The following is a 12,947-nucleotide window of genomic DNA, read 5'->3' on the forward strand; positions in this document are numbered from 1 at the left end:
ACCATCTTCCTTTTTTTCTATACGCAAAAGATTGTTTAACTCCGAAGGGCTGGTCACACTGAAAGTGGCTTGATCTCTCTCTCTTTGACTTTGGCTTTAGAACGGACAAGTTTTGTTATAAAAGAAGCGTCTATTAAACAGAAAAACTTTGAACTAAAAACTAAAATCGTGTTCTAAATCAATTAAGGAATCGGGAGAAGGCCTTTATTTCCAACAGGATTCATATGTTAACCCCAAATTGGGTTATGGGAGTCAACACAGCTGGAATGTGCGATTGTCGGCTAACCGCGAAAAACCAAGATTTGCAATAATTGAATTTACACTAAATGGAGAATTTATCACAAATTGCCGGAACGAAGCCAAAAAATTAATTTCAATATACAAGGGTGGTCAAAAGTATTTTCACAAAAAAAAAGTTTAATATATTCATAATTTGAACTTACATCTTGTTAACTTTGGCAAAGGTAATTTAAATGCCGTTTGAATGATACAATACATTTCTTAACACATTCAGTACTTATTGAAAAGGACGAATTTGTGTGAAAATGTCCTTTTTGAACTTTTTTTCCGACTTGAAAACTTAAATTTTTTGATGCAAAAAGTTTCTTCAAACAAAAATTATAGTAACTGCAAAAAGAATTTTTCAAAAATCATTTTGCTTATATTTTTTATGGTTTTTTAAAGGTGACACTGTCGGAAAAAATTTGTATGAAAAAGAGAAAAATATACCTAAAATGCATGTTTCTAAGCATTTTCAAAAAATCATAAAAAATATAAGCAAAATGATTTTTGAAAAATTCTTTTTGCAGTTACTATTATTTTTGTTTGAAGAAACTTTTTGCATCAAAAATTTAAGTTTTCAAGTCGAGGAAAAAATTTCAAAAAGGACATTTTCACACAAATTCGTCCTTTTCAATAAGTACTGAATGTGTTAAGAAATGTATTGTATCATTCAAACGGCATTTAAATTACCTTTCCATTGATGCCAAAGTTAACAAGATGTAAGTTCAAATTATGAATATATTTAACTTTTTTTTTGTGAAAATACTTTTGACCACCCTTGTATAATAAAACATGTTCGCAATTCCAAAATAAAAGTATAAAGGTATTATTATGCAACAAAATAAACTTCTGAATTTTTATTTCGAGTTAATTACAGGTACGGAGAATGGAAAATATTTCCTTGACTAAGATATGTCGGCTACTTGCGAGTTGTTGCGCGGTCTTGATTTCAACACCTAATATGGAAAATAAGTGAGGCCCATGATCTTGTCAATGAGCGTGCGCCTTCAGGCTTGTGCATGTGTCCCTTTTATTGCGGTCAGGTAATGAACAGGTGCGTATATTGGGGTAGCTCTTGCTTAAATTCCATTTATGACATGTTTATGACCCATTTGTGGAAAGGAGAGAGAGAGTCCTAGACAATTTACCAATTAAACGTTTTAGAGCGGTAACAAAAATGTGTGTTTGAAAATATTCCACATCTGAGAATCATTAACTTGTGAGATTTATTTTATTGGGATTCTTTTGATTTCTAAATTAGTTTCACAATTGTGGGAACCCGTGTCAGCTGATCGGGATTCGAGCCCAACACGGGATACATAAACTCACCACGACGCGTGGTGGATCGCGTCGTATGTTGAGTTCAAGAAGGAGTCGACGATAAGCAACGAAAGCGAGCGGTAGCGAGCAATAGCGACTGTTTAATAAAAGTTATTAAAACTACTATACGCGTGTTATTACTGGAGTATTACATTGGCGACGAGGATTAAAATCTATTACTGACGGATAAGAAAGACTACTGAGTATTAATAAAATAAACGACCGCTGCCAACGAATGCAGGTAAAGAAAAAAAAGTGCATAAGCTGGAAAAGGGAATAGAGATACATACATATATGTATGTATATATTCCTGCACGTGCAGCGCTCATGTATGTGCGAAATGTACATGCGATGTGTAGTTGTATGTAAATGTGTGAATATGCAAGCTTGGTACGCCACAAAACGAATAAGTGGGTAAAACGTCCGTTCATCGAGAGCCGATTAAATTCAGGCTGGTGAAATAAAAAGAAAAGAAGAGACAAGAAAAAGGAAACTGGAAAAGTTTCGATCACGTCCGTTCATCGAGAGCCGATTAAATTCAGGCTGGTGAAATAAAAATAAAAGAAGAGACAAGAAAAAGGAAACTGGAAAAGTTTCGATCACGTCCGTTCATCGAGAGCCGATTAAATTCAGGCTGATGAAGTAAAAAAAAAGAAGAAAAGAAGAAAAAAAAAAAGGAAAAAAGAGACAAGAAAAAGGAAACGGGAAAAGTTTCGACCACGCCACGAAAAATAGGTGGGTGAAGCAAGTGTGCGGATTAAATTCCTGCAGATCTAAAGAGAAGAAACACACCACGAAAAGAAAAATAAGAAAGAGGTGGTGGTAGATGAGAGAGAGATTTAAGTGCAAAAGCGAATGCAAAAAGGCATAGCAAAAGCGCATGTTTAAGAGCGTGGTGGAGTTGAAAATAAAGCAAATGATAATAACAACGAATTGTTATTATTGGAGCTGAAAAAAAAGTTGATTGTTATTATTTTTCTTGAATTTCAGTAATCTACCGAAATGGCGGAGCTAAAACCATTTCTATTTCAAGCATTTGACAAGGCGTTGTGGAGAAATGAGTGGGAGACATGGCTGCGCTCTTTTACCATCTACATAGAGTCGGAGGAGATAACGTCTGTGTACAAAAAGCGAAATAAGTTGCTGCACCTGGGTGGACCGCAGTTGCAGGCAGTGGTGTACAACTTACCCGGGGCACTTGTTGCGTTCGACGAGGAAGCCAATAATGACATTTTTACACCTCTAGTGGAGAAATTAACCGAGTATTTTTCTCCACAACGGAACTCGGTTTTCGAGAGGCACCTTTTCCGGACTATGGTTCCTGTGGAAGGTGAAGGCTTTACCGAATTCTTAATGCGTTTGCGTCGACAAGTTGCAAAGTGCTCTTTCGGCGAAGCCAAGAAGGAAATTTAGGAGATCTGTCTCAAAGACAAAATCATAGAAGTCTGGGCCCCGGTGGACTTAAAAATGAAGCTCTTGGAGAACGAATATACTTTAAATGATTTTGTAAAGATGTGTCACATCGAAGAGCAGGTTAACAGGCAGACAGAGACGATGAGTGCAGCTGGCCAACAAAGCACAATTCAGAGAGTTTCACATCAAAAGACACGAAACCCTGATACACTGCAAGAATGTGGTCGTTGCGGGAGAAAGGGACATAGGGAGAACAGCCCAGATTGCCCAGCACGAAGCGCCACATGCAGGAAATGCTCAAAGATTGGACACTTCGCACGGAAATGCAAGACCAAAATAAGAGCAGGCAACCACGACGCGGACGGGCCTTGGGCAAAAAGGCCACGGCGTACAGACACACACATCAGGCTGGTTAATTGTGAGTCTGTGCACGACGGAGAAAAGTCAGCAAACTCAGATTGTTTTCGAGTAGCCACCAAGGGGAATAATGACGAGATTATTCCATGCAAAGTCGGCGGCAGGACAATGGAAATGGTTATCGACTCTGGTTCCAAACACAATCTATGCAGTCAAGCAGATTGGCAGAAACTTATCGACGACCAGGCAACCATTTTCAACATGCGCACTAAATCATCGAACCAGTTCCGTTCTTATGCTTCTGATCAACCTCTCAAAATATTAAGAGTATTTGAAGCTCCGATAAGCGTAAAAAGGGACCCGGAGGTAATTGCTACGTTTTACGTCATAGAAAACAGCAGACAATCACTACTAGGATGTGACACTGCGATACAACTCAATGTTTTAAAACTAGGGTTAAACATAAATCGAGTTGAGCAGATTGGTGCGTTCCCCAAATGGAAAGATGTTCAGATAAGGCTTTCAATTGATCCAACGGTGGTGCCTGTCAAACAACCCATGAGGCGAGTCCCGACGGCGCTGGAGCACAAGGTAAACGCAAAACTAGAGGAAGCCCTAAAATTTGATATTATAGAGCCGGTAACTGGGCCGAGCGCTTGGATATCGCCAGTGGTCATCGTGTTTAAAGAATGTGGAGATATTCGAATGTGTTTGGACATGCGCAGAGCCAATAAGGCTATAAAAAGGGAAAATTATCCTCTTCCGACGTTCGACTCATTGATGACCAAATTGAAGAACGCTAAATACTTTTCTCGGCTTGATCAAAAGAACGCCTATCATCAACTTTAGCTTGACGTTGCGAGCCGGGAGATAACGACATTCATTACACATCGTGGGCTGTTCAGGTATAAGAGGTTGCTATTTGGAGTGAACTCAGCTCCGGAGATTTTCCAGAGGCTTATGGAGGAGATGCTGGCACAGTGCCCAAATGCCATAAACTAGATTGACGATGTTATAGTTTTTGGCAATACCCTCGAGGAGCACGACATGGCGCTGAGCGCGGTGAAAGATGTTTTTGTGGGCCGTAATGTGGTGCTCAACGAGGAGAAGTGTGTTTGGCGGACAACTAAGCTGAAATTTCTTGGTCATATCCTCTCTGACAAGGGGATTGAGGCGGATCCAGGCAAGATTGAGGTAATACAAAACTTTAGAGAACCCAAAAATAAGGAAGAGGTCCGCAGCTTTTTGGGTTTGGCCACGTATGTTGGAAAGTTTATACCAGACTTGGCGGATACGGCAGAGCCATTGAGAGGATTGCTCAAATTGAACGAGAAATTCATATGGGGTGAGGCGCAGAAGTTAGCTTTTAAACAATTAAAGGAAAAGGTTTCGGTAGTCCCCATGCTGTCCTATTTTACCTTGACTGATCGGACTAAGTTGATTGCGGACGCTATTCCGGTAGCGTTAGGAGCGGTAATGGTGCAACTAGACAAAGATAAAATTCCCCGTATTATCTCGTTCGCCAGCAAGAGTTTATCGGAGGTAGAAAAAGGTACTCTCAAACAGAAAAGGAAAGTCTCGCGTTAGTCTGGGCGGTAGAAAAGTTTTATTTTTATTTGATCGGATTAGAATTTGACCTAGTAACAGACCACAAACCTCTGGAGGCTATATTTAAGCCCACTTCCAGACCTCCAGCCCGCATCGAAAGGTGGCTTCTACGCCTACAATCTTACCGTTTCCGAGTCGTGTATAAGCCAGGAAAAGAAAACATCGCAGACTCATTGTCGAGACTGTCCCAGGAAACCGAGTCAAACTCATTCGATTGGCAGGGGGAGAAAAACATTTTTCATATCGTCTCAAATTCAATTCCAGTTTCGTTATCAATCTCAGAGATAGCAGAAAGTAGTACTCATGATGAGGGGATAATGGATGCAATGACGTGCCTAAAGGAGGATTCGTGGAAGCTAGCTACATCGAGTCCATTCTATCCGTTTCGATTTGAAGTGTCGACGCTCGGTAATTTGCTGCTAAGAGGAACAAAGATAGTGATTCCGAAAAATCTGCGACGGAAAGTGTTGGAGTTAGCACATGAGGGTCACCCAGGCGAGACTGCAATGAAGCGGCGACTCCGATCGAAAGTATGGTGGCCACGAATGGACAGAGAAGCTGAAGAGTTCGTTAAAACCTGTCGTAGCTGCATTTTGGTGTCTGCTCCGGTACGTCCGGCCCCAATGAAGAGGCACTCGTTTCCAAATGGCCCATGGAAGTGTTTGGCAACCGATCTGTTAGGCGCGCTACCAAACGGAGAATACACTTTGGTACTAATCGATTATTACTCTCGATATATGGAGTACAAAATAACAAGGAGCATCACATCAAAAATTACAATAAACGAGATGGAGGAAATTTTCGCAAGGCTAGGTTTTCCCCAAACATTAACAGCGGACAACGGTCGCCAGTTTATAAGCGCGGAATTCAAAGAATTTTGTACAACAAACGCGATCGAGTTGCGTACAACTCCTCCATATTGGCCACAAGCGAACGGCGAGGTAGAGAATATGAATAAATCGCTGGTTAAACGTCTCAAAATCGCATATGCGAGTAGAAGTAACAATAAGAAGGAGTTGCAAAAGTTCGTTCTTATGTATAATTTAACACCGCATAGTACAACGGGTGCAGCTCCAACCCAGCTGATGTACAATCGGACGATTCGAGATAAAATTCCCGGAATTGAGGATATTTCGGATCAGGATGTGGACTCGGAGGAAAGAGACAGGGACATGTGCCAGAAAGAAAAAGGGAAGAAGGTAGCAGATGCAGCTAGAGGAGCAAAAGATATTCAATTAACTGTAAGTGGCAGGGTTCTAATTAAAAATGTTATTTTCCCCCACAAGCTAACACCAACGTTCGATCCAACGGTTTACGAGGTGACCAGCAGAGACGGTGATGTGGTCCAGGTAACCGGAAATGGGAAGTCGTATACCAGGAACGCCAGTCACCTCAAGAAAGTTGAATCCTCTGCTGCAGTTCAGCCGGAGGAGGGCCAATCCCCGAAAAGGACTGATGAATCATTCCCGGCCAAACCAATTGACGCGGAGCTCACCTCACAGATGCCACAGGGAGGTCTAAAACTGCGTCTGAAAAAAAAGGAGAGATGTGGGAACCCGTGTCAGCTGATCGGGATTCGAGCCCAACACGGGATACATAAACTCACCACGACGCGTGGGGGATCGCGTCGTATGTTGAGTTCAAGAAGGAGTCGACGATAAGCAACGAAAGCGAGCGGTAGAGCAATAGCGATTGTTTAATAAAAGTTATTAAAACTACTATACGCGTGTTATTACTGGAGTATTACAACAATCATAGAAAACATTATTCTCCAACATGATCGGACATGTTTCTCTTAGATTACCATCTTTGAATACTTTGGGTGTGCGATCTTTCTCCCGTCCACAGCAACACATGTGGTAATGCGGCAAAAGGGCACCTTTCCCCAACATGATCGGATATGTTCCTCTAAGATATTAACCTTTGGATACTACGGGTGTGCGACTTTTCTCACGTGCACCTTTCTCACGTGAATACTAATTGCTCATAATGAGGGGAAGGATACATGATCAATTCTGTCACATGGGAATGTGCGGTGAATGGGGGCAATCTCCTCTGAGATAACAACCTTTGGATACTATGATCCTGATCAAGAATATATATACTTTATGGGGTCGGAAAGGCTTCCTTCTGCCTGTTACATACTTTCCGACGAATCTAGTATACCCTTTTACTCTACGAGTAACTGGTATAAAAATATGTCTGGGGTATATATAATTTTATTCATTCTTTTTATTCGCTCGAAAACAGAATCGGATGTTTCAACCCGTTACTTGTGGGAAATTATGTAAAAAAAGGCCAAAAGAAGCATTTCGACCCTATAAAAAATATATATTCTTGATCAGGATCACTAGCCGAGTCGATCTTGCCATGTCCGTCTGTCGACAAAGCCTTCGACAATAGCGCTTTCTCTTGTTTCAATTACAATTTTAATTGTTGGTCATCATATTTGTTTTCGTTTTTCTTATAGAATCGAATCTACTTAAGGTTTTATTTTTCTTTTTTTTTCTTTACGTTACTTTAGACTTACTTTATTTTGGGATCTTTCATTTCTGCAGGGAAAACTTTGGGACGTCGGAAACTTTTGAAAACTTACTGCTCCATTTCCAGACCGCATAAAGCGTTTTCTATAGGAAACACATTTAAATTTTAGATCACTCTCGTTTTTAATATACCTAAACTTTTTGATCACTCTTAATTTCCATGTACCTCAACTTTTGGAAAACTTTCGATTGTTAAAAGGAAAATTTTATTCCTCTCCTTTTTTTATATTATTCAATGCACTTGCTTAATTTTTATACCCGTTACTCGTAGAGTAAAAGGGTATACTAGCTTCGTCGGAAAGTATGTAACAGGCAGAAGGAAGCGTTTCCCACCCCACAAAGTATATATATTCTTGATCAGGATCACTAGCCGAGTCGATCTAGCCATGTCCGTCTGTCCGTCTGTCCGTCTGTCCGTATGAACGCTGAGATCTCGGAAACTATGAGAGTTACAATACTGGGATTAGGCACGCAGATTCCTGAGATTCCTGCGCAGCGCAAGTTTGTTTCAGCACAGTGCCACGCCCACTTTAACGCCCACAAACCGCGAAAACCTGTGACGCCCACAATTTTCATGCTAGATAAAAAATTTTAACTGAAATGTATTGGTCTCGTCGATACCTATCGATTGATCCAAAAAAAAATTTGCCACGCCCACTCTAACGCCCATAACGCTTAAATCTGTATACCGCCGGTAGGTGGCGCATTTTAATCTCGCTTTGCTGCTTGCATATCTCCATATAGCTGAGTAACGGGTATCTGATAGTCGAGGTACTCGACTATAGCGTTCTTCCTTGTTTAGTATTGTTTTTTTAGCCTTAGGAATTTAATTTGTATAATTATATTTTATATGAAACTAATACACCAACAATAGAACTAAAACGCGATCATCTGACAGCAAAAATCTTGAAATCCTTATTACAATCAAAAGATACCCCGATTCATAAATTAGTTAAGCCAAAAACAACACGAAAAAATGGACCACAACAATTCAACGATTAATAACAATATGTCAAAAATACAACATACCCTACAAACCTAAAACAAGAAAGAACGCTATAGTCGAGTACCTGGACTATAAGACACCCGTTACTCAGCTAAAGGAACAAAAGGGAAATGGAGACATGCAAGCAGCAAAGCGAGATTGAAATGCGCCACCTGCCCGCGATCTCAATATATGGTTATGTGGGCGGTAGACAGATTTAAGCATTATGGACGTTAGGGTGGGCGTGGCAAACTTTTTTTTGGATCAATCAATAGGTATTGACGAGTGAATACATTTTAGTTAAAATTTTTTACCTAGCCTGAATATTGTGGGGGTTAGAGTAGGCGTGGCATATTGCGCTGATTACAAGGGTACGGAATCTAAATCTGAAGTCCCAATTCTCTATCTTTGATAGTTTCCGAGATATCCGAAAAAGCAGCAAAGCAAGCACTAAATATACCACTATCATCATCACTTAAGCACGAAAGACATTAACAAATTCTTAAAACAACAATTCAACGAAAACCAAAAGAACATACTTTTTAAATGCAATAATTGTTACCAAAGTGTTAGCAAAATATTTAAAAGTGTGGGTGCTAGAGTTGTAAAGCCCAAGAATCTGCAGGCCAACGTTCTAGCTTTTATAGTTTCCGAGATCTTCGCGTTCATGCGAACAGACGGGCAGGGCTAGATCGACTTGGCTAAAGATCCTGATCAAGAATATATATACTTTATGGGGTCGAAAACGCTTCCTTCTACGTGTTACATACTTTCCGACGAATCTGGTATACCAGAACGGGTATAAAACGGAAAAAATGGAACAAGATTTCCTGTGAATTACTCTTTGCGATGATCTCGAATAGTCCCACAAAGTTAAACTTGCTAGCTAGCAAGGTTGCCGCCATGGGGTTTATGTGGATTCTTTTTTGGTGGTTGCGAATTCAGAGGTTACTTTTTAGCGATTTTTCGAGTTATATTGAAGCGACGGTGGACATGCCGATCGTACGACTTCATCGAGTAATATTTCGCGGAGTACTGCTTAGCTGCTGATGACTTTGTTTCGGACTTGCGCAGCTTTCCCCCTGTCTTATTTCACAAGCTTTTGGACTTGCAAAGATAAATTAGGTGGCGACAGAGAAACTGAGATTTTCGATAATGTCCTGCAAAACAATTATAATTGTGTAAGATGGAATAAAGAAGAAGTAGGAAGAAGAATAAGATAAAACCAATATTCAATATTTATCATAGACTCAGCGATATTCTTCTACAAGTTCTAAGCCAAAATCATTTAATCCCAACGTGTGGCAATTGCGTTCATATTGAATTTAGGTCGGTTCAATTTTTTGGATTTGTATTGTTGACTATTCCAGTCAAAAGTTGAAGAGAAAAAGCTCACCCTCGCTGCAACATTTTGGTGACCTCGACGTCAAAACAATAAATAAAACAAGGTAGAACGCTATAGTCGAGTACTTCGACTATCAGACACCCGTTACTCAGCTAAAGGGACCAAAGGGAGATGGAGATATGCAAGCAGCAAAACGAGATTGTAAGGCGCCACTTACACGCGATCTCAATATATGGGTTTGTGGGCGGCAGACAGATTTAAGTGTTATGGGCGTAAGACTGGGCGTAGGTCAATTGATAGGTATTGACGAGACTAATACATTTCAGATAAAATTTTGCGCTGCATACAAGGCTACGGAATCTAAATCTGAAGTCCCAATTCTCTATCTTTGATAGTTTCCGACACATCCGCGTTCATATCTACGATTTTTTAAAGGGAGGTTTGTGGGCCTTAAGGTGGGCGTGCCAACTTTTTTTTTGTCAATCGATAGGTATCGACGAGAACAAAACATTTCAGCTAAAATTTTTATTCTAGAATTAAAACTGTAGAAGGCACAGTTTTGGGCGTTTTGTGTGCGTTAGAACGGACGTGGCACACTGCCGAAACAAACTTGCGCTGCGTAGGAATCTCTAGAATCGGCATGCCTAATCCCAGTATTGCAGCTTTTATAATTTCCGCGATCACAGCGTTCATACGGACAGACGGACAGACTCGCAGACTTACAGACGGACATGGCTAGATCAACTCGGCTAGTGATCCTCATCAAGCTTATATACACTTTATGGGGTCGGAAACGCTTTCTTCTACCTGTTAAATACTTTCCGACGAATCTGGAATTCCCTTTTTCTCTACGAGTAACGGGTATACATTTTAATTTGGTTACTACGCGCGAGTTTCGGTATTCATTACGCACAAAAACGTACATAACAATGCGAGCCAATGCGCCCAATTAGCGGACTAAGTATGCAAAATTGCCTTTATCCGTCTATATTAACATAATTAATTGCCCATAGGCCTGCACCAAAACCAATGTCGAGCAGTCTTATTATAAATGCTCTATAAAAACTAAATTATATTAAAAATATGAATTTTTATCGTTACGAAACAGCCCTTATATTTATGATTTCTTAAACTTTGCATCGTCTTGAAGAACAAGCACCATAATACATTCTGCATGAAAACTAAAATTTTCAAAACAACATTTTAACTATCACGCTATTCAACTTTGAATTAACTTTCCACTCTATAAACATGATAAACAATTTTAATGATACACTTTACATGTTTATCTACCTAATCAAAACACAAAATTATTTAGTAGCACAAAAAATTAATTTGCATTACAATCTGTGAATGTTTTCATATTTGTTTGTATTTATTGTAATATCTTATTTCAACATATAGCTCCGAGCTATGGGAAACACATGCGTCAGAAACTATGAAAATATTTATGTGTAGGATCTGGTAAGGACGAAATTTACAAGGCTTAAGCAGTACAGAGTTAAGCTTCCGGTTTGCGCGGCTTTTAATTTGGAACACTATCCGCACAAGACTTCAGTGAAGAGACCTCCTCCAAAAGTTAAATTTATAAAAGGTAAATATTCTAGTATACAACAGGGATGGGCACACACATGGAAATCAAAATATATTCAGAGTCGACTGCAGATTTAAATGTGCAAAAACATTTTTTACCCGTGGACAGTCAAAATAGTTTATTTTGTTGTGTCTTAATATTATTGACACATTAAAGTAGGACTGTTTAGAAATTGCATTTATAAACTTAAAAAGTACTTACGTGTTCCGCAAATCTAGCGTATTTACCCTCTTCAGATAGGATGTCACTCGAGCATCTTTTTAAATGAGCAATTAGGTACTTTCGAATAGATTTCGTTGAAGGCAATATTACACTGCATACAACAGATAAAAGGGCCCAGTTCTTTAAATTTACTCTTGAATTAGCATCCGGATGATCCGTTGTCTGTTTAATCAATTGTAAATAAAGTTCAATTAACAAAGATTCCTTTTTCATACATTTTTCAATTATTGATTGAACTATTCGGACATGTGCATCTTCAGCCCGTTTTATCGTTTCCCCTGTAAAATAAAAATAAATTAAATAAAATAAATTCGTGAAATTGTATTCGTTCAAAATAATGTATATTATGATGTAATGTAGAAAAAAACATTTTTGACCTTTACAGTATGCCTATTTTAGATCAAGATTCTGTGTTTTTCGGGTAATGTGGGCACACAGGTTTTAGCGTTATTGGTGATAAAAGGCGATAAAGTGGAAATTTTTTTTTTAAGTTCCATCGAAACAAATGCATTTATTTCATTTCTTAAATTTATTTACTTTTATTCTTTGTCACCTAATACTTATATATATATGTATATGTAATTTTTAATAAAAGCGCCAATCATAATATAATATGCTTAAGAAAATACATAAATATCCCAACTCCTTTGTTATATTTTGACGTAGGACATTATTGGAAATATTCAATTATTATTTGCTATAATTTTGGTTTTTATGTCCACACACCCACTCTTACATATGAACAGTCAACGTTATGCATTTACCATCGAGACACCCTCTAAGAAATAAGAATCCACATCAATCGTAAGCATGTCAACAACAAGGAAGAACAATACAGTCGAGTGCCTCGACTATTAAATACCCGTTACTCAGCTTAAGGGAGCCAAAGAGAGATGTTAAGAAAAAGTATATTTTATTCGTATTGATATAGGTAGAAGGATATAAGTAGGTATAAACGGCCCCTAACTAATAAGGACAATAATGGTCCCCGCCCCTTCATTTATGTATCCGTGTTCCAGGACAATTACCCTAATCCACAAATTTACCGATTTTATTGGGCTTAGATGCCATAAGAATGTCATTTACATGTTCATGAAGGGTATACTTAATTGCCCCCACCCAGCTCACGTGACCTTTTTCTTCATATTGAGTAATTAATTTTTAGCCACCCCAAACACACCACTGAAAAGAGTCAAAAACATGGCACCATAATTTCTCATTTCCTGGCCAGCATAAAGGGGCGTAAACAAGACCCAACATGCACGATCACTGATAAGA

General features: G+C 39.1%; 1 protein-coding gene across 8 annotated transcripts in view; it reads right to left on the reverse strand.

Annotated features, from left to right (window-relative positions):
• The window catches only part of Myo81F (Myosin 81F), a 2,624,640-nt gene that overhangs the window by 132,563 nt on the left and 2,479,130 nt on the right, over window positions 1–12,947 (reverse strand). For 7 of the 8 annotated variants that reach the window (XM_070995759.1, XM_070995757.1, XM_070995758.1 and 4 more), the window contains one exon: window positions 11,649–11,947. In XM_070995759.1, the coding sequence (XP_070851860.1) occupies window positions 11,649–11,947 (299 nt within the window). Of the gene's footprint in view, window positions 1–11,648; window positions 11,948–12,947 lie in introns of those variants that run through there. The other variant, XM_070995762.1, reaches the window with a different exon arrangement.

The sequence above is a fragment of the Drosophila suzukii genome, chromosome 3 (genome assembly GCF_043229965.1).
Source record: "Drosophila suzukii chromosome 3, CBGP_Dsuzu_IsoJpt1.0, whole genome shotgun sequence".
In the NCBI taxonomy this organism is placed as follows: Eukaryota; Metazoa; Arthropoda; class Insecta; order Diptera; family Drosophilidae; genus Drosophila; species Drosophila suzukii.